At 44.0% G+C, this 22,742-nt stretch overlaps 1 protein-coding gene across 2 annotated transcripts in view; it reads left to right on the forward strand.

Moving 5' to 3' along the window:
- The first annotated feature begins 2,726 nt into the window (after positions 1–2,726).
- CAMK4 (calcium/calmodulin dependent protein kinase IV) overlaps positions 2,727–22,742 on the forward strand; it is a 264,681-nt gene continuing 244,665 nt past the window's right edge. Inside the window, exon 1 of one of the 2 annotated variants that reach the window (XM_070373210.1) lies at positions 2,727–3,589. In XM_070373210.1, the coding sequence (XP_070229311.1) occupies positions 3,363–3,589 (227 nt within the window). In that variant the 5' untranslated portion in view covers positions 2,727–3,362. Of the gene's footprint in view, positions 3,590–4,132; positions 4,460–22,742 lie in introns of those variants that run through there. The other variant, XM_070373211.1, reaches the window with a different exon arrangement.

Below are 22,742 nucleotides of genomic sequence, written 5' to 3' on the forward strand. Positions count from 1 at the left end.
CACTTCCGCCACATTCTGTTTGTTGTGAAATAGACATATTTGTTATGAAACAGACATATTTGTTATGAAATAGACATATTCTATAAGTCAACCCTAACTTAGCGTGTAGGTAAGCTAAGAAAGGCATGAATTCTAGGAAAAGAAAATCAGGGGATGATCCTGGAGGTTGGATACCTATTCTATTTTCAAGCTCACTCACCCTTTTCCTGCAGTCTGCATACTTCTGAAGCAGATTGAGTGATCCTCCCCCCACCGCCCCCCCCCCCCACCCCACCAAGTTTCAGGTAGTTTGCTTGTTCAGTTGTTGAATTTCTAATTGTTTATTTTGAATCATTTTCATATCTCTGATAGGAATACCCATCCCTAAACTACTTATGACTATATTTTCCTTTAATTATTTGAACATACTTATAATGTGCTGTGCTAAGTCACTTCAGTCGTGTCCGACTCTCTGAGACGCCATGGACTGTAGCCTGCCAGGCTCCTCTGTCCATGGGATTCTCCAGGTAAGAACACTGGAGTGGGTTGCCATTTCCTCCTCCAGGGGATCTTCCCGACCCAGGGATTGAACCCGTGTCTCTTACATCTCTTGCATTGGCAGGCGGATTTTTTACTGCTAGCTTAAGAACCTGGGATGTATACTTACAATAACTGTTTTTAATAATTCATCTATGAATATCAACCTGTGAGCCATCTTGGGGCTGGTTTCTATTGACTGACTTTTCTTTTGACTATGGTTTACATTTTCCTACCACTTCATGTATCTAGCCTCTGTGTATGTTTATGTGTGTATAGTGGATTGCTAGGGATTCCTTTGAGAGATTCTGGATTCCATTATCTTTTCCCTGAAGAGATTTTTTTTTTCTTCCAACCTACAGTTACATTTGATAGAACTCATACTTCAAACCATGTCTCCCCAGTGGTGAAGAACTGAAGTTTTTTCTCAGTGTTCAGCCTTCTAGTTACTGCTTTGTCCTTTTTGCTGGGTTCTTTGGAATCTCCGACACATACACATAGTTCAGAGGTCAGCCTAGTATTTGAGCACAGTTTACATGTAGATCTTTGGATTCTTCCACTTAAGTCTCTTCTTTCTGGAACTTCCTCCTCAATTTTTAGTCTCACTTCCAGCCAGACCTGATTTCTGTTTTCTGACACCATAAGCTGCTAAAAGTTGTGCTGCCTTCAGCACCCTCAGAGGAAAAGCTGAATAAATGTTTGACTTACTCAGAAGAGTTCCTTTCTTTTATGGGTTTCATCACTTCCAATTTTCTGTTTTGGTGGTTCATTCTGCACATTTAAATAACTGCTTTTATGCTTAGTTCAGAGATAATAATGTCATATGCAGGAAGGTTAGCCATACCAGCTACTCTGCCATACCAGAATGGCACCTTGTTTGAGTGAGACGCAGGAGAGCTCATTAGTAGCTTTGGGTTCCTGATCCTGTTCAGCGATGGGCTTCACTGTAAGGTGGACAGAAATCAAGTTCCTTTGTTGGGGAAGGGTATCCTAATTGTTAATATTCACAGATCCCCTCCCCTTGAGTTATTCAGTTTTCTCATTGAAGAATCCTCCCATTTCAGTACAGCTGGGACTGTGATAGATACAAGCCTGATTTTCAGCATCCTGGGAGCCTGCTGGACTTGGAATTCTCACTGCTTTTTGTGTAGAGTTTCACAAATCCCTCTGTTTTCAGTACATTCATAGCTATATCTTGTAATTAAGACATACTTCATTTTTTGTTCAACATTTCTAAAGATTAAATCTCTCTTTTCAAAGGGAACTGTAGGAACTGTGGGTTTTGGCTGTGAATAGCAGAAGAAGAAATGTTGGGACTAAGGGCTTCTTATGAAAAAAACATTGAACCAGTATCTTACTCTCCACTCTACTTTTAGAAAGATCTAGTACTCTGATTCCTGAGTATTTCTGGAACTCTGTGGCAAGAATTGTATTTCTTCATATTGGCTTCTCCCAATTGTAAATCTGGGGTTCAGGTATATCCAGTCTTCTGAGTCAGTGACCATTTGTTTGTTTCAAGATTTTAAGTTTTAGTTGATATTATTCCTCCTGTTCTTTTTGTGGATATATGGGTTTGTCCCTTTTCTGTCATTTTAGATGGCATTTAAAAATGAGTGATGATAAACCGCGTAGATTCTATTCCTATTCCACCAAATTGTCATCTCTAATTTTCAAATAAATATAAACTGCATTTATGAAACCAAACACCCTCTTTTTAAACTTCAGCTAATAACACTTTTACAAAAGTCAGTTGTGAAAAGCCGAGGTGTCAAATAACTAAACCAATGTTGGATGTAAATGCCAACTCTGCCGTCACCTTTGCACCGTGAAATGCTGTTTCCCTTCCGTTGTTCCTTAAAGTAGCGGGGGAGGCTTGCCGGCTTGTTTAGCGTAAGGTGCTTGCTTTCAACTTGGGCTGTAAAAGAACTGCTCACAGCAGACATGTATGTGCATGTGGTGCTGCCACTCAGGCCTTGCCTCCGAGAAGTGTAAATAAAACAAACGGCTTGGCCGCTACTTCATGCCCACCCTTCCACCGGTCAGAGCAAACCAAAGGACACTTACTTAGTAAGAACCAGAATTTACTTTCAAGAGCTTCATCAGATTGCTTTGTTTGTGAACTTCGATTTTCTAACATGAAGATTACGGAATTCGTTCTCTGAAGTTACAAGTCATGTGAGCATTTGTATTTTACTGAATATAATCTGGTATTAACTTCATTTGTGTGACTCTACATGTACTTGCTGTTCTGTAGGCCTTTTGTAAACTGATCATATGCTGATCTTCATATAATTATCTGTGAGGAATAGTTTCTGAATTTACTTTTAATTTTCAAATGAGTCACATTCCTGTCATTAATTAGTTAGATTTTTGGGTTTTTGCTTTTTTGTTTTATTTTTGGTAGTCCACCAATATAGCACAAAAACTCTTAACAGTGATAAATTAATCAGTAATAGAAGAAACTATTGGACCGTGTTTACTGGTATAATCAGGAATGGACACACACTGAAAAGACTTTAGTACCTGTTGCGGGAAACAAACAAAAAAAGACTAACACATGTGAAGTAAGATTAAATAAAGGGCTCAAAGTTATTTAGCCAGAAAGATGTGATGTAATGTCTTTATATATACAAAAATTCATTACATAATATAATGACTAGTTATTTTCATCTCTGCTGAAATCTAAAAAGAAAAATGTTCAAGGGTAGAAATAGTCAATGTAAATTTAACCAATACTTAGAACGATAGCCTTGAAGGTTGATGGACAGACATTAGAAGATTTGTGATAGGACAGCTCTACTGGGAAGAGGAAAGAGCTTTAAACACAGCAGTCTTCTCTGTCATGAATGATGCCAAGTCCCGCGTTAAGGCAGAGAGCTGGACTAGTTGGCTTCCAGAGGCCCCCTTCCAAACCTGGAATTCTCTGGTCACTTCTGTCGCTAGCCTTCGGAAGCTGGAGTCAGCCAGTCACAGCAGATAGCTGCCCTTTCAGGAGCTCCAGCAGTGCCGAGGAGGCAGCGCCCGCAGCAGCAAGGCAGCAGCTGTCCCCGCCGGAGACTTCGTCCAGAGTCAGGTCAGCGCGTCCCTTCCTCCGCCTTCCCGGCTCTGCGTGGCGGCTCCCGAGGCCCGGCGGCCGCGGGCCGGACACCCCAGCCACCCACACGCCCCGTGACGGGGGCAGGCGGGACGGCTGGTGGGCTGGCGCTGTGTGGAGGGCCTCGCGCCGGGCGCGCTCGGGTGGCACCACCACCGCCGGGTCCCCGTGACGCCGCCGTGCAGGGCGCCCGGCCCAGGTGCCCCCGGGCGCGCCGGGCGCTGTCCGCTCGGAGCGGCCGCCGCGGCTCCCGGCGCCCGCAGGAGGGCGCGGGCGGGGATGCTCCGGCCGGGGGCCTCACCCAGTCTCCCGCATCCGGAGCCGCCCCGCGGGCTCCGCGCAGGGGAGGGAAGGAGGGAGGGGTGGGGAGGCTCGGTGCGGGAGGAGGGAGCGCGGGGCGGCGCCGCTCGCGGCCACAGCCTCCGCCCCTCCCGCGGGCGGCTGGGCTCTCCTGCACCCTCTCCCGGTCCCTCGCGCCCCCGCACGCTCTCGAGCGCGGAGGGGAGCGCAGCCGCGCGGAGAGGAGCGCAGCCGCGCGGAGGGGAGCGCAGCCGCGCGGAGGGGAGCGCAGCCGCGCGGAGGGGCCGGCGGGGGCGCGCTTGCAGGGCGCAGCTCGCGCCGGCGCTCGCGGGCGGGGACTCCTCGCTCCGGCAAACGGCGGCGGCGCCAGCGGAGTCCCGCCGCGAAGATGCTCAAAGTCACGACGCCCTCGTGCTCCGCCTCGTCCTGCTCCTCGGTCACCGCCACCGTGGCCCCGGGACCCGGGAGCCTGGTTCCGGATTACTGGGTCGACGGCTCCAACAGGGATGCTCTGGGCGATTTCTTCGAGGTGGAGTCGGAGCTGGGACGGTACGGCGGGGCGGCCTGGGGGGCTGGGGGCGGCGGGCTGAGGCGCTCGGACCTGGAGGAGCCGGACATCCTGGGCGCCGGCTGGGGCTTCTGCCGGCGGCGCGCTTCGGGCGCTTGCCTTTTGCGGCTCCAGCTCCCCGGAATACCGGGGCCGGCCTCCCGGCCCTTGGGTTCTGCCGGCTCCGGGAGAGAGCCCGGGGCCGTTCACGAGCGAGCCGGCGTCGCCGCGCGCGCCCAGGCCGGTGCAGCTGCGGGCGGCAGCCCGGGTGCTCCCCACCGCCGCCGCCTCTCCGGCTGCCGCCTCCGCGGGTGACAGCTCCACCGCACGTGGGCCCTGCTTGCCCAAGCGGCGTCTCTGATCGCGATTATAGCTTGCCAGAGGGTCCTGTCTGTCTAGTTATTTTTTGGGGATGAGGGGCGGAGGATGCCTCTCCAAATCTTGACAGAAATATTAGATTCGATTCTTCCTCCTTCCCCTCATCAAGCTCTCCAAAGCAAGTGGCACTGGAGATTAAACTTAAACACCAGCTTCCCCGCAGAGTCTGCTCAGGAGTGAAGGGGAATGAATCATTTAAGGGAGTTGAAGGCAGAATAATGAACTAGTGTGGCTTTAAAGGAGAGGCAGTGGTAATTAGTGAGAAGAGTTCTGCTGCTCTTTGACGTGCTGGAGTGATTTGTTTAATTATGTATGCAGAAAACCATCTCCCTGGGGTTGCAGAAATGTCCCTCATCCCTGCTTTGAAGACTCAAACAGGTAGTGATCTTGCCACGTGCATGATGCCATATGTTCCTATATTTTTATCCACTGAAAAATATTTTCCCCTTCCTTTTTCCTCCTTTCTTTCTGTTATTCATAGGTAGGGAGACCTCTTTTCAATATTCATTTTAGAATTAGACCCTTTATTATATGGAATCTAAAGATGTAATTTCAGCCGTTAACAAGTTGAAACTTCTATACTTAATATTTCTTTGCAAATTTCTTTTTCTTTTTTTTTTTTTTTTTTTTTTTGCTGGAATAGAGTTAGCAGTCATTTTCTTTTTAGTGTCACTGGAGACTACAGTATGGGATTCTGGATGTTGGTCCTTAGTGGGACTGTGTAAGGGCCACTTCTCTCTGAATTGCCTCTGTTAATGGCCCACTGAGTGCAGAGGTGTGTAAGAAGGGCAAAACTTCTGACTGAAATTTAGGAGTTGCCACTCTTGAAAAGGTTTGCAGAATATTTAAACATTGAATAATATGTAAAATCCTGTTTTGATCAAGCTTTTCAGTGTTCATCTAAAGATCTGCTATTGCATGCATTCCCTAATATAGCTGAAGATAAAACGCCTCCTTCTGTAAGGTTTGAAGCCTACATAGTTGTATGATGAGCTGCAGTGGAACCCTGTAAACTTCTGATTAAAGTGGTAACCTGCTTAAAATTGGTGAGTTTCAGAAACTGCCACCTAGTAGAGGAAGCGCCTGATGGTGTGTAGGGACTGTCCCACCACCAAATCTGCCTGTTTTCTGAGTGACATTTACCTTAGATGCCCCTCATTGGCTTTGACTTAACCTCAGCACACATTAGCTGTGTGATTAAGGGTTGCAAGCTTAACTCAGGAAACTTTCTTTTATGTAATGAATGGGAAAATGGGAAAATACCAGTTGCATACATATACGGAATGGTAGACTTCATAGGAAAAACCTAAGGAATTTGGAGTTTGTTATGTTTTTCAAAAAAGCTTGTTGTATTTTGCAGTAATTTTGGAGCACAAATATAAATCAGTTATATATGCTCAGACTGTCACTCTGCCATCGAGTCATTTGATGGCTATAAAAATCACAGAATTAAAATATTTTGAGAAGAGGTTGAAAATGGTTCCTCCTGTCCTCTTTCTCAGTATTCTAGTATATCAGGCAAGTCCTCTGTAGATGGCAGTATTGGTGAGGTGCGTACGTACTCCCTCTGGTTGAGACTTTGGGAAATACTGTCACTTCACGATCAGAATGCTTTGTCTGCCTCTCTGCGTGCTTGCTTGCCCTTTTGCCGCAGCGTGGCCGCTTTTAGTTCCCTGGCTGGGGTGAACCAGCAGTGGAAGGGCGGAGCCCTAACCACTGGCCCACCAGGGAGCTCCAAAACTTACTTTTTTCAACAAAACAAACCTAAAACAGAAACAACCATGTTACAAATATAATTGTTAAGAATCTCTAAAGCCAGAGAATCCAACAGAATTACAGTTGTAGGTACTGACTGAGTGACAAAAGTGCGCTTCCTTACCCCACTAGTGATAAGGTGGGGGCTCGGTCAGTTGGCTCCAAGCCTTCCCTCTCTCTCCTCTCGGTCTGGCACCAAGTCTGCCTGCCCAAACATGTAGTTCCTAGTAACACGGTTGTCATTCAGAGTAAGAGAACAATGTCCCTGGTGCTGTGTGGAGCCACTGTGGTTAGTTACAGGGTGCACACTGTTCCCTGCAGACTAGTGTAGATTAAGTAAGAGAGTAATCCATTGCAGTTACCTGTTGTAAGCTAGTGACTCCTGATTTCAAGAATATTGGACATATGACCATCAGGGCATCATCAGACTTTGAGGATGGATTTGGGAATTTCGGGGAACAAAATTCCTGTGGCTGTAACCACCTGGATTCCCCATGTGGTGCTCACAGCACCGACCCACATATAAACAGTCAGACCGGGGGCATGTCATAGCTTGCTTTTTTCAGATTGCGAGTAAGTCAGGAACGGAAAGGTGTTGAGAGGAATTATTTAAGAGTTTCAGGTAAGCGAATTTATTTTTCTAAAAACCACATTTGAAAATACTGCTGTGTTTACAAAATTTGTTTAAAAGTTCACGAAAACCAAGTTCACAACAAATTCAGTTCTACTTAAAAAGATGAATTGGCCTTGATCCCATTCAGGGCTCTGTATCCTAGAGAGTGGTTGGTCATTTGCCCAGTGATTTGAGAAACTGGTGTTTCAAAGGTTTTTCCAAGGGAGAAGCGAGCTTCCCTGTGGCCAAGATCCTGTCTGGTGGTTTGGCAAACAGAGGAGCATAATTTGGCCTGGGCTGCTCTGTGGTTTGGGCTTTGGTTATCTCTCAGCTTTTGTTCCTGTCTTTGGTATGAGATTGAAAGGATATTTGTCACAAGATCAGATGTGTGTCCCCCTACCACCCTGCAGCACACACACACAAGTTCAGGGAAGCAAATGAAAGATAATTAGGACAAAAGAATAAGAGTGTGAAAATCACATAATTAAAGTATTTTGGGAAAAGGTTGAAAAATCTACTTCTGTTCTCTTTTTGAGTTGAAATTGATTTTTTTGGAATCAAAACTTTTGAAAAATTTTCGTGCCACTTCACTATAGTTTTTTCGGGCTAATGACTTTCAGTGCCTGCTCTATCCCTCCCCTGAGTTGGTTCACAATTTTTAAAAAACTTACATAGCAACCCCATATAATTATAATTGTATAGGGTCCCTTGCTATGTGTATCCTTGCTCAGAATGAAATAGATTTAGATAATGAGTCATATGTGTGTGTAAAATGGGGGGAAGTTTGCTAAAATAATGTTTATTCTTATTACCAACAATGTGTTCTGATATTTCCTATTCTATGCTGTTTGATTTTATCCTAGTTTCTTAAAAATATTGACTGAACCCATGTGATTCTACATCCTACCGGTAGGTTGTGACTCAGTTTTAAAAGGACTGTTTTAGGCCTAACTCTGTGTGATAGTCCTTTTGAGAGGAGCAGACCAGTTGGTGACACTGAATCCTGTCCGATGGCACAGCTCTGAGAAGAAAAATTCCCCTGTCTTTATTTCCAGCATGATTGGGTCTGCCTTTTCAAACACTTTTGGAAAAACTCTGATGTCTCTGTAAGAGAAGGGTGGAGTATCTCCTGGACTGACTGAGCATGTCAGGAGGCTGGACCAGGAGCGTCTTCACTGTGAAGCAGAGGAATCCAAAGGCCTGAGCAGGGCTGTATTCCACTCAGTAACACCTAACTTTGTTCCCGGGTGATGGTCAGGAAATGCTTCCTGTAAGGGACAGCAGAGGGTGCATCTTCTAAGAGGACGGCTGCAGCCTGTGCTCCTGGCTAAGAAGGACTCAGACCCTCTCTGCCCTGCCCTGTCCTTCTGTTTGTCCGCGCCCTCCCACCGCTCTCTGCCGGCGCTCCCGAGTTCTCCGTCTTCCCTGACACTGGTCTGTGGGCCCTGCAGCTGCCCGCGGGCGTCCTGCCACACTCGCTGCGCGGGGTTTCTTGAGCTCTTGGGGGATGCTGTGGTTTTTATTTTTTAATCTCACTAGGAATTTAAAGTGTACCTGTTTAGTCCCTCTCTTGTTCTTGGTGCACCTGATTCTTTTCTCAGGCAGTTGACTCAGGAGCGAGGTGGGGTTGCAAGTGGGAGAATAGCGACTGGGGCTGCACACGCTCTTTGCACCAACGCTGAAGGTCTGTAGATCTGGCTGATTCACTGCTGGGTACTCATTGCCTACCACAGTGCTCAGTACCCAGCAGGTGCTCAGTAAACGATTTTGAAGAGAATGGATGAATGGTAACAAAATGGGCCAGCACTGTGGGTCCTGCTATGATCATCTCAGTTCTGGGAACCCCAAGGAAAGGATAATCTGGTGACCTGCTTATCTTCTCCCTAAAACATGTGCAGCCGTGATCCTAATCTCACTCAGCATTTGGTTTTCTTTCTTGGTAGTGTGAGTATTGATAACCGCCACCTCTATAACTTTTTCCTGTTCAAAATAATGCTGCTTTGCTGTTGGCAGAGTGCTTTGTGGCTCTGAAATGAAAAGGATTCAGTTTCACCTTTACCATCATTTTACCACAGGCATGTCAGAATTAAGAGTTAAACCAGCTTGAATTCAAAGGCATGAAATGCCTCCAAGCCATGCCAGCTACTAAAGTTAATAAATAGTAAATGCTAAATTTAGAAATACTGTCGCTGTAAAGAACCTTTAAGGAAAGTGAAGATAATGATAGCATCATTACTTTAAGAATACAGTATTTTTCCTTGTTTAAATACTGTTGCAAGGGTAAAAATAACTTTTAATTTGGAAAAAAAAAAACAAAAAACATAAAAAGACCCAGGTGTTGTCTGCTTCTAAGTTGCTCTGGTGAACTCTACTTGGAAAAAAAAAAGAGAAAGAACGAAAACACTAACCACAAAAGAGCTTCAAAGACCTTTCTTGTAAACACTTACCCTCAGACACATCTGTGTGGATTGTGTATTTGCAATAATAGTTTTGAGAATAAAGTACTGAGTGGTAGCCAAGTGAACTATTTCAGCTACTAACAGTTATATTGTTTTATGTTAATGATTTTATTTTTGCTAGATTAAAAAGTAGTTCTCTTTAAACTCCCTTTCAGGAAAGCTAATGTATATAATAAAAAATATTGAATTAAAAAAATTTCAAGGTCAGCTTTATTCTGCAAAATATAGTATTTGAGTCAATGAAGCATATAATTCAAGTCAAAGAACTTTACATGAAATCAATATCAGTTAGAGTCAAGGTTTTACTGAAATTGTATTAATCTTTACCTCAATTATTTTAAAAAATCTATTTGATAATGCAGGATCATCTGAAAATGTCATAACTTCCATGGTTTAATTAGGAAGTTTGATCTAAATATTGATGGCATAATATTAGCATATAAAGGACATGCCCCAGTGCAGTCTGTTTTTAAAATTCTAATTGCCCACCGAGGGCAGCCGCTGTGTGGGCCATGTAAAATAATGAAAGGTTTGGGTGGGAGATTTCCTCAGCAATCTTATCGGTGACAAAGATCGAATAAGGACAGCGTGCTGCACAGAGGACGATTTATAACTGTGGGCAGAGGGTAGGACGTGTTCAGCTTGCTCTTTTTCTCAGAGCAGTTTCTCAGCCTTGGCGCTGTAGAGGTTTGGGGCCGGATAGCTCCGTGTTGTGGGGCTGTCCTGTGCCTTGTGAGATGTTTAGCAGTCTCCCTGGCCTTTACCCACTAGCTGCAGGTAGCTGCCTGAGCCTACTCCACCAGTTGTGACTAGCAAACATGTCTGAGTGTGTGTTTGTGTGTGTGTATGCTCAGTCGTGTTTGACTGTGACCCCGTAGGGCGTAGCCCGCCAGACAGGGAAGAATTGTGGAGTGGGTTGCCATTTTCTCCTCCAAAAAATGTCTCTAGACGTTTCAAATGCCACCTCCTCTTCTGAGAACCCCTGTCTCAGAAGCTGGAAGCTCGTCTTTTGCGTGATTTTCTTGTAGTGATGTAAGATAGTTAACAAGGAGTTTGATGGATTAGAGTCATTTGGCTTCATTGATTATCTGCTACAATCAAATGTTTCTTCCACTTTTATGTAATGCCCTTGATTTCTGTCGTATATACATAACCCTTGTGCTACAATTTGCTTAATATTTTTGTTTAAATCACCTCATTTTGGTTAACCTAAATTTACTTACTGAGATTACTTAGTTTCATTAAATTGAAAACCAGTATTCATGCCATAAATAGAAGCAATAAAAACAAAGCATTTTTACTAAATTGTAGCACAAATGCTTGCCTCCAGAGGCTCCAAGCCTAGAATTGTTTTTCTCTTTGTTAAAAAGGGAGATTATCAAAGATTAGAGAGTTTAAACCATAGTAGCACAAATTGAGGTTTTCCTCTTGATGTAATCGCAAAGATTGAAAATAATTGAAAAGAGAATGATGTTGTCATCTTTTGATTTACTATTATTGAATTCCATATCTTCATGCGGCTTGAAGTCCTCTGTGTTACAAGTCTGATCTTTTGAATATTATGACCTGGACACTTTATGGTATGGGGAGGGGTGGGGAAAGGGTGTGGACAGGGAAGAGGTTAGAGTATGAATGAATGTGATAAATAAAACCCTGCTTGGCATCCACACGCATGGTTTACTGATGAGGCAGCAACAGTTAAGCTGAGATAAACAAAGAAGACTAATGCAAGATGGAGGGGCTTCCCAGGTGGTGTTGGGGTAAAGAATCTGTCTCCCCGTGCAGGAGACGTAAGAGTCGGTAAGAGTCGTGTGTTCGATCTCCGGGTCAGGAAGATCCCCTGGAGGAGGGCACAGTAAGCCACTCCAGTATTCTTACTTGGAGAATCCCATGGACAGAGGAGCCTGTGCGCTTAGCCTGCGAGCACACCATGTGGAGATAATGAGAATTACAGCAGTGACACAGACTGTGAAGCCTCTGACTACAAGGAGGAGAGCCGGCTTGGATCCCTGGGTCCGGAAGATCCTCTGGAGAAGGAAATGGCAACCCACTCCAGTATTCTTGCCTGGAAAATCCCTTGGACTGGTAGGCTACAGTCCATGGAGTCGCAAAGAGTCGGAAACGACTGAGCAATCTCACTTACAACGAAGTGATAATTTTGACTGGGAAGATTGAGGTGTCTTCTTTGGGAGGGGTGGATCTTGAAATCTGGCAGGATTTTATTTTATTTTATTTTTTAATCTGGCAGGATTTTAACAAGGTATAGCTTTGGTGAAGAGTATCCCAGGTGGAAACTACATTCTAAAAAAAAGGCAAAACTTGGCAGAAAAATGTGGGGTATGCAATTTATTTTGTAAGTTTTATAAAGTATGAATATTGTAATGAGAAATAAGGTTAGAAGGGTAAGTTGATATAAGAACAAAGAAAGCCTGTGAAAAAAATGACTGAGTTTGTATCAGCTGAAAACCAAAATTATACTTAAAACAGAAAGTAACCATTATGAGAGCAAAAGGTGGCTATAGAAGCAGCTGCATCTTAGGGTAAAGATGTGGAACACAGCATTTGCCTCTAACTCTTAATGCAGATAAGTGAGGGGGATGGGTAAAAGAGAATTTACCATGTTGGTTTAAAAAAAAAAAAAAAACCTTTCTGCACTCCATGGATAGGATAATAAAGGGGAAGTGTGGGATTGAGGGGATTAAGATCAGTACTGGGTAAAGAGCCTGGAAAGGGACAGAACTGCTTTAGGTTTTGAGGGTCACAGTTCTCTCTGGCAACTCTCAACCCTGATAATTAACTAAAATCAGCCACAGACACACAGAAACCAATGCACATGGCTGTGTTCCAATAAAACTTTATTCAGTTCAGTTCAGTTCAGTTCAGTTCAGTCGCTCAGTCGTTTCTGACTCTTTGCGACCCCATGAACAGCAGCACACCAGGGCTCCCTGTCATCACCAACTCCCGGAATCCGCCCAAACCCATGTCCATTGAGTCAGCGATGCCATCCAACCATCTCATCCTCTGTCGTCCCCTTCTCCTTCTGACCTCAATCTTTCCCAGCATCAGGGTCTTTTCAAATCAGTCAGCTCTTCGCATCAGATGGCCAAAGTATTGGAGTTTCAGCTTCAACATCAGTCCTTCCAATGAACACCCAGGACTGATCTCCTTTAGAATGGACTGGTTGGATCTCCTTGCAGTCCAAGGGACTCTCAAGAGTCTTCTCCAACACCACAGTTCAAAAGCATCAATTCTTCTGTCCTCAGCTTTCTTTATAGTCCAACTCTCACATCTATACATGACCAGTGGAAAACTTTATTAATGACAGTGAAATTTCAATTTCATATAATTTTTATGTCCCTTAATATTATTCTTCTTTGATTTTTAAAAACCATTTTAAAATGTAAAAACTATTCTTCAGTTGCAGACTGTTCAAAAATAAGTGGCTGCTATCTTAGGCCCTTAGCCCATGATTTGCTGACCCAAGACCTAGATCAGTCAAGGTAAACTTCTACTTCTCCTCACATACATGAAAATTTCAGATTAAAATGACATCAAAGCTTCATTTATTCAAGTAACTACCTTTAATCTCCCTTTTACTTGGGACATGTCAACCTAATAGTGTTTTCAGTGGGCACAGTCTTTAAATGCATTCTCATCCTTTTTCTATATATGTTGAAACTAAATCAGTTGCAGTTCTTGCATGTATAGTACGTTGGTTAGTTTCATTCATCATTCTTGCTTTTGAAAATGAAGTAACTTTACTTGAAGGGTGTACTTTAAGCTAAATTTCCATACCATAAAACTTCCACATCATGATCAGCATTCACATTCAAAGTTATTATTGGAGGGTCATTTATTTTGTGTGTAATAATTAAATCAATTTCAATGGATCGTTCTCTTATATTTGAAATGATAGATATTACAAAAGTAATGTGCTAAATCCATTCGCTTCTAATGAATAGAGTTCAGTTCCTTTTTCTGTGCACTAGTATATGATCTGCATGTTGAGTGAGCTTCTGTAAGCCATGCATGTATCACAGGTACACTAACCAAGGGCCCTTGAGACTGTTTAAGCATAAAAAAAAATATTTCTTTTTCATCTGAATAGACTTTAGAACTAAAGTAAAGCGGTCACTTATATCTTAACTAAAGCAGAGGTCTCCAAAGTTGGATGTTCATACCCAGGGGGTGAATAATATATTGGGATGTTAAAAGAATGTAGAAGAGAAGCTATCTTTACTTACTTTTCTAATTTTTGTGTTTTATAAATGTTTTGAAAAGAACATCACATATTGGTTTAGCAACATATGTGTTGAATTTATAGGTATATAAGTATACACAGTTTGGGAGCATGCGCTCAAAACATTTTGTTGGACGATTACTGGATCAAAGAATAGTAGTTTTAAGTGGCTACTGAGTAAGTTTTTTACTTAAATACTAACATTTTACTCTATGAAAATTATTTTAAAGCAAATATATAGATCAAAAAGAAATCATATTGTAAGGTGTGACTTGTGCAGAAAGGGGAAGTGGACTCATATGTGCACTTGTTATGCATTTTAAGACTACCTGATGAGAGGTTTTGATAAGAGCTTAACTGCCATTATAACCAAAAGTCATATAGCAAAATAAAAAAAAAAGAGAGAGAGAAAAGGAATACAGTTTGCCCATCAAGCAGAGGGTTAAATGAATTTTGGTTTTGACGTTTGTTTTTGTGTGTGTGTGTGGTTGTTGAACCCAGAATTCATAAGCAAGAATGTCAGTTTGAAAATACCTAACTTACTTCATGGTAAATTTTGTCAACTGCTGGCTTAGGCTATTGACTGCATTTTCCTAAAGTGTTTGATGGTCAGGGCTTGAAGAGTTGTGGGCAGTTCATGCCAGGATGCTGAGTTTAACTTGGTTAACAAATGCATTGTCATCAGTTAATTACTTTTTAAGTCATGCTTCAGGGTGATATGGTTGAAAAATTCACCAGGTGCAAAAAAAAAAAAAAAAATAGCTAGACTTGAGACTACATTCTGATTAGAATGAGTTGCTAAAAAAGCAACGCATATAATGTGTTCTTCACCATTTTCTTTACTAGTTTGTGGTAGCATTTTTTGTTAAAACCGTACTTTCTTTATGTCATGGTGAGTATTTGACTAATATTACAAGCCAGAACAGAGAAGAGTAGGGGATCGCAAATCTGTTGTGTTCACACGTTTGTTATGACTATAATGCAGTATTTGAATGATTTTTTCCGACTTTCAGTCTTCACGGACTGTTTAGTAGGGACTTCGCTTGCCTTTTCCCTTTCATTACACCGTGTCTTGTACTTTTTAGCTTGGTCTGCTTTACTTCTTGTACTGTCTTGAAAGGACAGTTAGTTAGTGACTCTAACTTAGTAAATGACAACTTTCCATGTGGGACTTTCACACACAAAGGTGTTCTTTAGTTGTAACAGCTAGTCAGTCCAAGTGTTATCTTTAGCAAGATATAAATGCACTGCTACCTCTTCATTCAAGTAAATCTTATTGCTTCAAAGCTCCCTGTTAGGACAGCCAGTGAGAAAATAAGATATGTTATTAAATGCATCCAAATTCAAACTATATAATTCAGTAAATTAGTAATTCAAGGCACACGGTGGGGTTCTGTCCGGTTTTGAGGTTCTGAGGAGGTGGCGTGTCCAGGCTGAGCGGGGCGCCCAGGGCGGGTGAGGTTTAGGCCCGGGCCGAGGGGCTGGGGGCCCAGTTCCCGCTTGGGGCCCGGGGATGGAGGCGAGACCCTCAGGTGGCCTCAGCCAGGGGACAGCGGGGCCGGCAGGCACTCGGGGCGGGCTAAGGCCGGGGCAGCAGGCCGAGCGTCCTGGACAGCAGAGCCCGGCGGGCGGGGGAGGAGGCCGCGGAGCCCGAGGCGGGAGGTGAGCACGCGGGCGCGCGGGCGGGCGCAGGATGCGCGGCGCTGCGCGGGGCGCGTCTCCTGGCGTGGGCCTGGCCATCACCGGGCCTCCGTGTGAAGTGAAGATCGGTGGTGCATCCGCCTCAAGATTGCCACGAGGATGAAAGGAGGTCACGTGTGTAGAGACGCTGAACCGCAGGGTCGGCACTTGAGTTCAGTATCATCCCCAGGTGGAGCAGAAGGTAGGAGGTCGCGAGGAGGGTTCCAGGAGGCCGCTGCGAAGCGCCTCAGTCAGCTTGCTTGGCTGCCCAGCAACGTGACCCCAGCTTGTCTGCTTAGTGCCTTATTCCCCACCGCTTCTGATTCCCACCACGGACTGTTTTCACTGGGTGTTGAGATTTTGTTTGTTTGTTTTTTAATGTGCATTGCTAATTATTTCACTAATACGACAAGGTGATCATCTCATCACCGGCGCCATTTTTTCAGATGAGGAGCGAGCCTGAAGTGCAGAGCGGGGAGTAGCTGGATTCCCGACCATGTCGTCAGACTGCTGTGCTCCTGTCTTGCCTGGCGTCCTCCGGGGACCCTTCATGGGCCTCAGATCTCCGGGGGTTGTGCGTGAAACTCCCCTGGCCTGAGATGCCCTCCTTCTAATTCCTTCAGGAGACTCCCCCTGCCCCCTTTGGCCTTCCCGTTCTCATACCGCCTCATCCATGTATTGTCTTCCAGGGAAATGCTTTCTGTCTTCACCACCAGAGCGTCTGCTCGTCAGACAGAGGAGCCCTGAATCTTATCCATCTTTCATGCCTGCTACTAAGCCCCTTCTCCAGCTTACTAGCTGCCTCCCATCGGAGAAGGCAATGGCAACCCACTCCAGTACTCTTGCCTGGAAGGAGGAGCCTGGTAGGCCCAGTCCATGGGGTCTCAGAGAGTCGGACACGACTGAGCAACTTCACTTTCACTTTTCACTTTCATGCATTGGAGAAGGAAATGGCAACCCACTCCAGTGTTCTGCCTGGAGAATCTCAGAGACGGGGGAGCCTGGTGGGCTGCTGTCTATGGGGTCGCACAGAGTCGGACACGACTGAAGCGACTTAGCAGCAGCAGCAGCAGCTGCCTCCCATACGTGCTTACTAAGTGTTGGTGCAAAACAAGTGAATGAAGAAATACTTGAGGAATTAGATGAACACCTGCAGGAAAACAAGTGCACTCTTAAATCTCTCTTCCTTCAAGGTACTTCCCTACACAGGTCCTTTGCTAAACCAGCACACTGTGAAATTACTGATTCAGTGTCTTTGCCCCTCTCTTTAGAGTGTGAACCTCTGTGGGCCAGACCTTGGTCCTGTCTCTTTGTTCACTCCTGTGTCCTCAGACCAATTGCAATGCCTGGTATAGTGAGCACTCATTAAATATTTGTTGAGTGAGTCAGTCATACCAGCAGGGCCTCTGCAATTCAAAGTCCTTTGTAACATTCTGGGCTCCAGTCTTTTATCAGGCTGCTCTGTCTTAAAGGGCCTCATGGTGGCTCAGTGGTAAGTATCCTGCTTTGCAGGAGATCTGAGTTCAACTCCTGGGTTGGGAAGATCCCCTAGAGACAGAAATGGCAACCCACTCCAGTATTCTTGCCTGGGAAATTCCATGGGCAGAGGAGCCTGGCAGGCTACAGTCCATGGGGTTGTAAAAGAGTAGGAAATGACTTAGCAACTATACAACAACAACAACCTCTGAATGACGGGGAATAATGTGACCTTCTGTGATTAGATCATCCACCTCAAAGTTACCTTCTAGCCACAAGCATCTGTGTTTTCTTCCAGTTGATTATCAATCAATTTCCAGATGATTGCCTTAGTTCTTTACTGTGTGTTCAGGAGACAGAATAGCTTTTGGAGTAAGTAGGGCTCTAACCTCCAAAGGCTTTGTAAATGTGCTGGAAGATCTTGAATAATTTTTTCTTATTTTGTGCTTTTTAAATGCTTCATCTCTTTTTAGAGACATGTACTTACTTCTTTTAATGAAAGTAAAAATGGTGAAAGGGGATCATTTAAAATTATTTAAATTTAAAAGTAATGAAGGAATGGCTACTTGAAAAGGCTTGACTCATGCCCCATTTGTGGCTGTGTAAGCAAGTAGCGATGTCCTGATGTCCTGTACACATGTCCTGCCTGCCCGAGGGTGGAGGAGGAGTTAAGGAGACTGTCGGGCAGGAGAGCAGGAGCGGTCCGCCATGCGTTGGGCTTTATTTGCGGTTCTTACCTAAAAATCATCTATTGGGATGTCTAATTTTTTATCTAATTCTTTATCAAAAAAGTCACCCTTTGACTTAACTTCTAAGTAGGGTCATTAACTTCACAGTCATGATTTTTATGCTCTGTCAAAAGAAGTGTTCTCAAATGTTTCTCCTCATCTTTGATGACAGAGAGAGGGGGTGGTGTGGCGAAAGAAAGACTCTAGGGGGAAGGAAGGAAGGTCACTGCTTGCCAAGGACTGAGCTGGCTGCGCTTCAGCCCACAAGCACCTCCCTGTTACTGTTACCTGACTTCTTGTTCCTGTTGTCCCACCAGAGCCCAGATCCACCTCATTTGCCTTTTATCTTCATTGTGACGGCCTGATGCTTGTGTCCCCACTATGGTTCTCGTGTTGAAGTCCTCATCCCCAATGTGATGGTGTTTGGCGGAGGGCCCTCGTGATCTGATCTGCACTCTCATAAGAAGAGAGGTTGGAAAGCGTGCTCTCGCGCTCTGCCGCGTGAAGACACAAGAAGTCAGCTGTCAGCAAGCTGAGGTGTGAACTCTCACCAGAACCCAACTGTGCTGGCCCCGACCTTAAACTTCCAACCTTCAGACCCATGAAGAATAACTCTCTGGTTTAAGTCCCCCAGTTTGTTGTGCTGTGGCAGGTAAGGCAGCTGAGCCTGCCAGAATCCCCATATGCCCCTTTTCTCCACTTTGACACCCTTCCGACTTTGGTCACAAACCTCAGAATCGGTGTGCTGTGTCTCAGGAGCCAACCTGAGTTAATCTAGGTTAGTGGGGCAAGCGTAGCTGGAGGAGAGTGATGCGCTTTTTCTCTCTCAGATGCCCAGCGTTGTTCCTCTCCCAGCTGTTCAGAATGCATCTCTGAGGCTGACTTCATGGGAAGGTGATGGTGCTTTGGCTTCATCTAGGAGCTGCCTCGGGCACTGCTCCCATGGTATCCACTCTGCGTCTGTGTCCAAACCTGCGGGCTTTCCAGGTGCCCACGCCTGCCAGCTCCCGGTGTGTTGTTTCCTCGGCAGCTGGCACAGGAGTTTTTGTTGTGAACTCGAGGCTCAGCTATTAAAACATAAAACTTGGCTCATCTTGAATATTGTATGTTTCCATCAGGACTTGGACCTGGGACAGCTCATGTGGTCACTTACACACCTCTCTCAGGACTGAGAACCCAGTGTTCCTCTGAGTTCTGACCACACGTTCACCTGCTGGTTCCAAGTGCAGTTTCCAGCCTAGAAAAACCTGTTAATGCTTTTGATTAGTGAGCACCAGTTTATTAACATTCACTTAGTCTTTGCTGCTGTCGTTGAGTCACCAATGCATGTTCAACTCTTTGTGACCGCATGGACTACAGCACACCATGCTTCCCTGTCCCCCACTGTCTCCCGGAGTTTGCCCAAGGTCATGTTCATCAAATCGGTGATGCCATCCAACCATCTCATCCTCTTTCACCTCCTTCTTCTCCTTCTCCTCTTGCCCTCTATGTTTCCCAGCATCAGGGTCTTTCCAACGAGTCGGCTCTTCGCATCAGGTGGCCAGAGTATTAGAGCTTCAGCTTTAGCATCAGTCCTTCCAGTGAGTAGTCAGGGTTGATTTCCTTTAAGATTGACTGGTCTTACTGAATTTGAATTTATAAACTTGGTCAGTGTTTCTTCAACACTTGATTCCCTTCTCTGATAGTTGGTGTCCATTTTATATCTTAAACTGTTAATTTTTAAGAATCAAGTTCACATTACTTTGGCTAGTGAGAAGCTTACATACAATGTAGAGTCATGGAGTAGACACTGCATGACTTTGTATGAGCTTGAGGTGATCCAAGAAAGATCTTAATATTTGTAAATAACTGCTGTCCTTTTGCATTTCACATATTGAAAATAATGTTTGGTATAACCTTAAGGTTTTCAATATCTGTAGAGAAAAAGATGGTTGAGGGAGATAATTTAAAATAACTGCTATAGATAAGTCTTTCTGTATAATTTTTACAGTTTGCTTTTCTTATAAGAGGAGCATTAAAATTAGAAAATGTTAATCATTTTGTAGCTTTGAGATCTCATTTGCACCAACTTTAACTTTGTCACATATTCATTCAGTTCAGTCCCTCAATCGTGTCCGACTGTTTCTGACCCCATGGACTGCAGCACACCAAGCCTCCCTGTCCATCACTGACTCCTGGAGTCCACCCAAACCCATGTCCATTGAGTCAGTGACGCCATCCAACCATCTCATCCTCTGTCATCCTCTGCTCCTCCTGCCTTCAATCTTTCCCAGCATCAGGGTCTTTTCAAATGAGTCAACTCTTCGCATCAGGTGGCCAAAGTATTAGAGTTTCAGCTTCAACATAAGTCCTTCCAATGACATTCAGGACTGATCTCCTTTAGGATGGACTGGTTGGATCTCCTTGCAGTCCAAGGGACTCTCAAGAGTCTTCTCCAACACCACAGTTCAAAAACATCAATTCTTTAGCGTTCAGCTTTCTTCACAGTCCAACTCTCACATCCATACATGACTACTGGAAAAACCATAGCCTTGACTAGATGGACCTTTGTTGACAAAGTAATGTCTCTGCTTTTCCATATGCTGTCTAGGTTGGTCATAACTTTTCTTCCAAGGAATAAGCGCCTTTTAATTTCATAGCTTCAGTCACCATCTACAGTGACTTTGGAGCCCAGAAAAATAAAGTCAGCCACTGTTTCCCCATCTATTTGCCATGAAGTGATGGGACCAGATGCCATGATCTTAGTTTTCTGAATGTTGAGCTTTAAGCCAACTTTTTCACTCTCCTCTTTCAATTTCATCAAGAAAAAAAGCTGGGTAGCACCTTAGAAATTGAGCAAAGGGCACATGTGTCTCCCAGCTCTCCAAAGCTAGTTAGCAGTAGAAGTGGACCAGAACCTTGGTCTCTGTACTCTGACTCTGTGACACACTTCCTTTTCTAGTGAGTGCCATTTAAGAGTCTAAGGCTTAAATTAAGCCACTCCTATTTCTTCCTCCAATAGCTTTCCTGAGTTATTTTAGAATACAATATTTCTTAATCTCTAAGAAACTGTTAATATTGTGATTTTTAAATTGACACTATTTTCTACTTTGTATATTGTGCTTTTTTTTTCTTTTTGAGGAGGATATAGTATTAAAAAGTAAAATGCAGCAAAACTATTAAACATTGGATAATGTTTTACACTCCATTTCTTTCACACTTTGGACAGTGTTCATTCAGGTTGTAAAAAACACTTCTGTCCCTGCAAGTATTATTATCATATTTAGGAGTCTTAGCATGCATGTCAGAGTGTACTCTGTTCCGGTTGGTCTTTGCTGGGCTGAGATTCTCATTCTTACACAATTCATTAAGAAATTAGCCAATGTATGTGTCCCATCCACTCTAAAATGGCTCCCTGTGTTAAACTATAGCATTAGTAAGTTGCTTTATTTGTTCTTTCTGACTCCAGGAAAGCTGAATGTTTGAACAGATGAATTGAGTAATATATTCAGTTCAGTTCAGTTGCTCAGTTGTGTCCAACTCTGCGACCCCATGAACAGCAGCACGCCAGGCCTCCCTGTCCATCACCAACTCCCAGAGTTTACTCAAACTCATCTCCATTGAGTTGATGATGCCATCCAACCATCTCATCCTCTGTCGTCCCCTTCTCCTCCCACCCTCAATCTTTCCCAGCATCGGGGTCTTTTCAAACGAGTCAGTTCTTCACATCAGGTGGCCAAAGTATTAGAGTTTCAGCTTAAATTAATATATTACTGCAGTATTTAACAGTACTTGAACTGGAAAAATTACATGGAAGTATTTTTATGGTGCCATCAGATGTCATGAGATCAAGGCTATTTTCTTACAGCCGGGGATGCTATTGATTCTAAAAGTTATTTATAAGAGAAACATACTAGATATTTATTCTTAATTTCAGTTAATGTTGCCAACATCTGATTTTCTTTAAATAAATACTCTTGTCTTTTTTTCCTAACCCCAGTAGTTTTGCTGACTATAGTGATAGGTTGTCCAGTTAGGTTTGAATTCCTTTAACTGATAAGAAAAACTACTTTTATTTATTGTTGATAGAAATGGCAGAGATTTTCATTATCTGTAACAGGGAAAATTGGAACAGTGTCTTATTTTTTTGTTCACATGACTATATTTAAGCCTGTGCTGAAGAATGCAACGGTAACAATACTTAATGCTATATCTCATTTTCTTTTCTTAGTCTGGTTTCTCTGACATGAGTCAGCACAGCCAGTTTTAAATTTTTCTCGAACAACTTCTACCTTGGCCCCTGTAACTGGTTTTTATCCTCATAATTCCATTAAAAAGTGACAGGTGAGTTCCACTTGACTTCCACCTCCCAAATTGATTCTTTGATATCACTTTCTAAACCTCTTAACCCCCTGTCAATCTGCTGATCAATTTTCCCTTACCTGTTTTTAAAGCTGTAACAACTATGCTCTGCATGCCATGAAATGCTGAGCATTCATAGACAAAGTTTACTGATGTAAATAAAACTTAAGATTGTGTTGCTGCTACTGCTACTGCTAAGTCGTTTCAGTCGTGTCTGACTCTGTGCGACCCCATAGATGGAAGCCCACCAGGCTCCCCCGTCCCTGGGATTCTCCAGGCAAGAACACAGGAGTGGGTTGCCATTTCCTTCTCCAATGCATGAAAGTGAAAGGTGAAAGTGAAGTCGCTCAGTCGTGTCCGACTCTTAGCAACCCCGTGGACTGCAGCCCACGAGGCTTCTCCGTCCATGGGATTTTCCAGGCAAGAGTACTGGAGTGGGGTGCCATTGCCTTCTCCAGAGATTCTGTTAGGTGTGTGTATAATGTCATGTGAACAGTGTTATCAGTCCCAGGAGTAAATGGTTCTCACAAATAACTGTAGTTTGTATAAGCTGTGTTCAGCCAAACCACATTTCTAGTTCTATTCTTCTCTATCTGCTCACAAACATCAGTGCTG

This window comes from Bos mutus, chromosome 7 (genome assembly GCF_027580195.1).
Source record: "Bos mutus isolate GX-2022 chromosome 7, NWIPB_WYAK_1.1, whole genome shotgun sequence".
Taxonomy (NCBI): Eukaryota; Metazoa; Chordata; class Mammalia; order Artiodactyla; family Bovidae; genus Bos; species Bos mutus.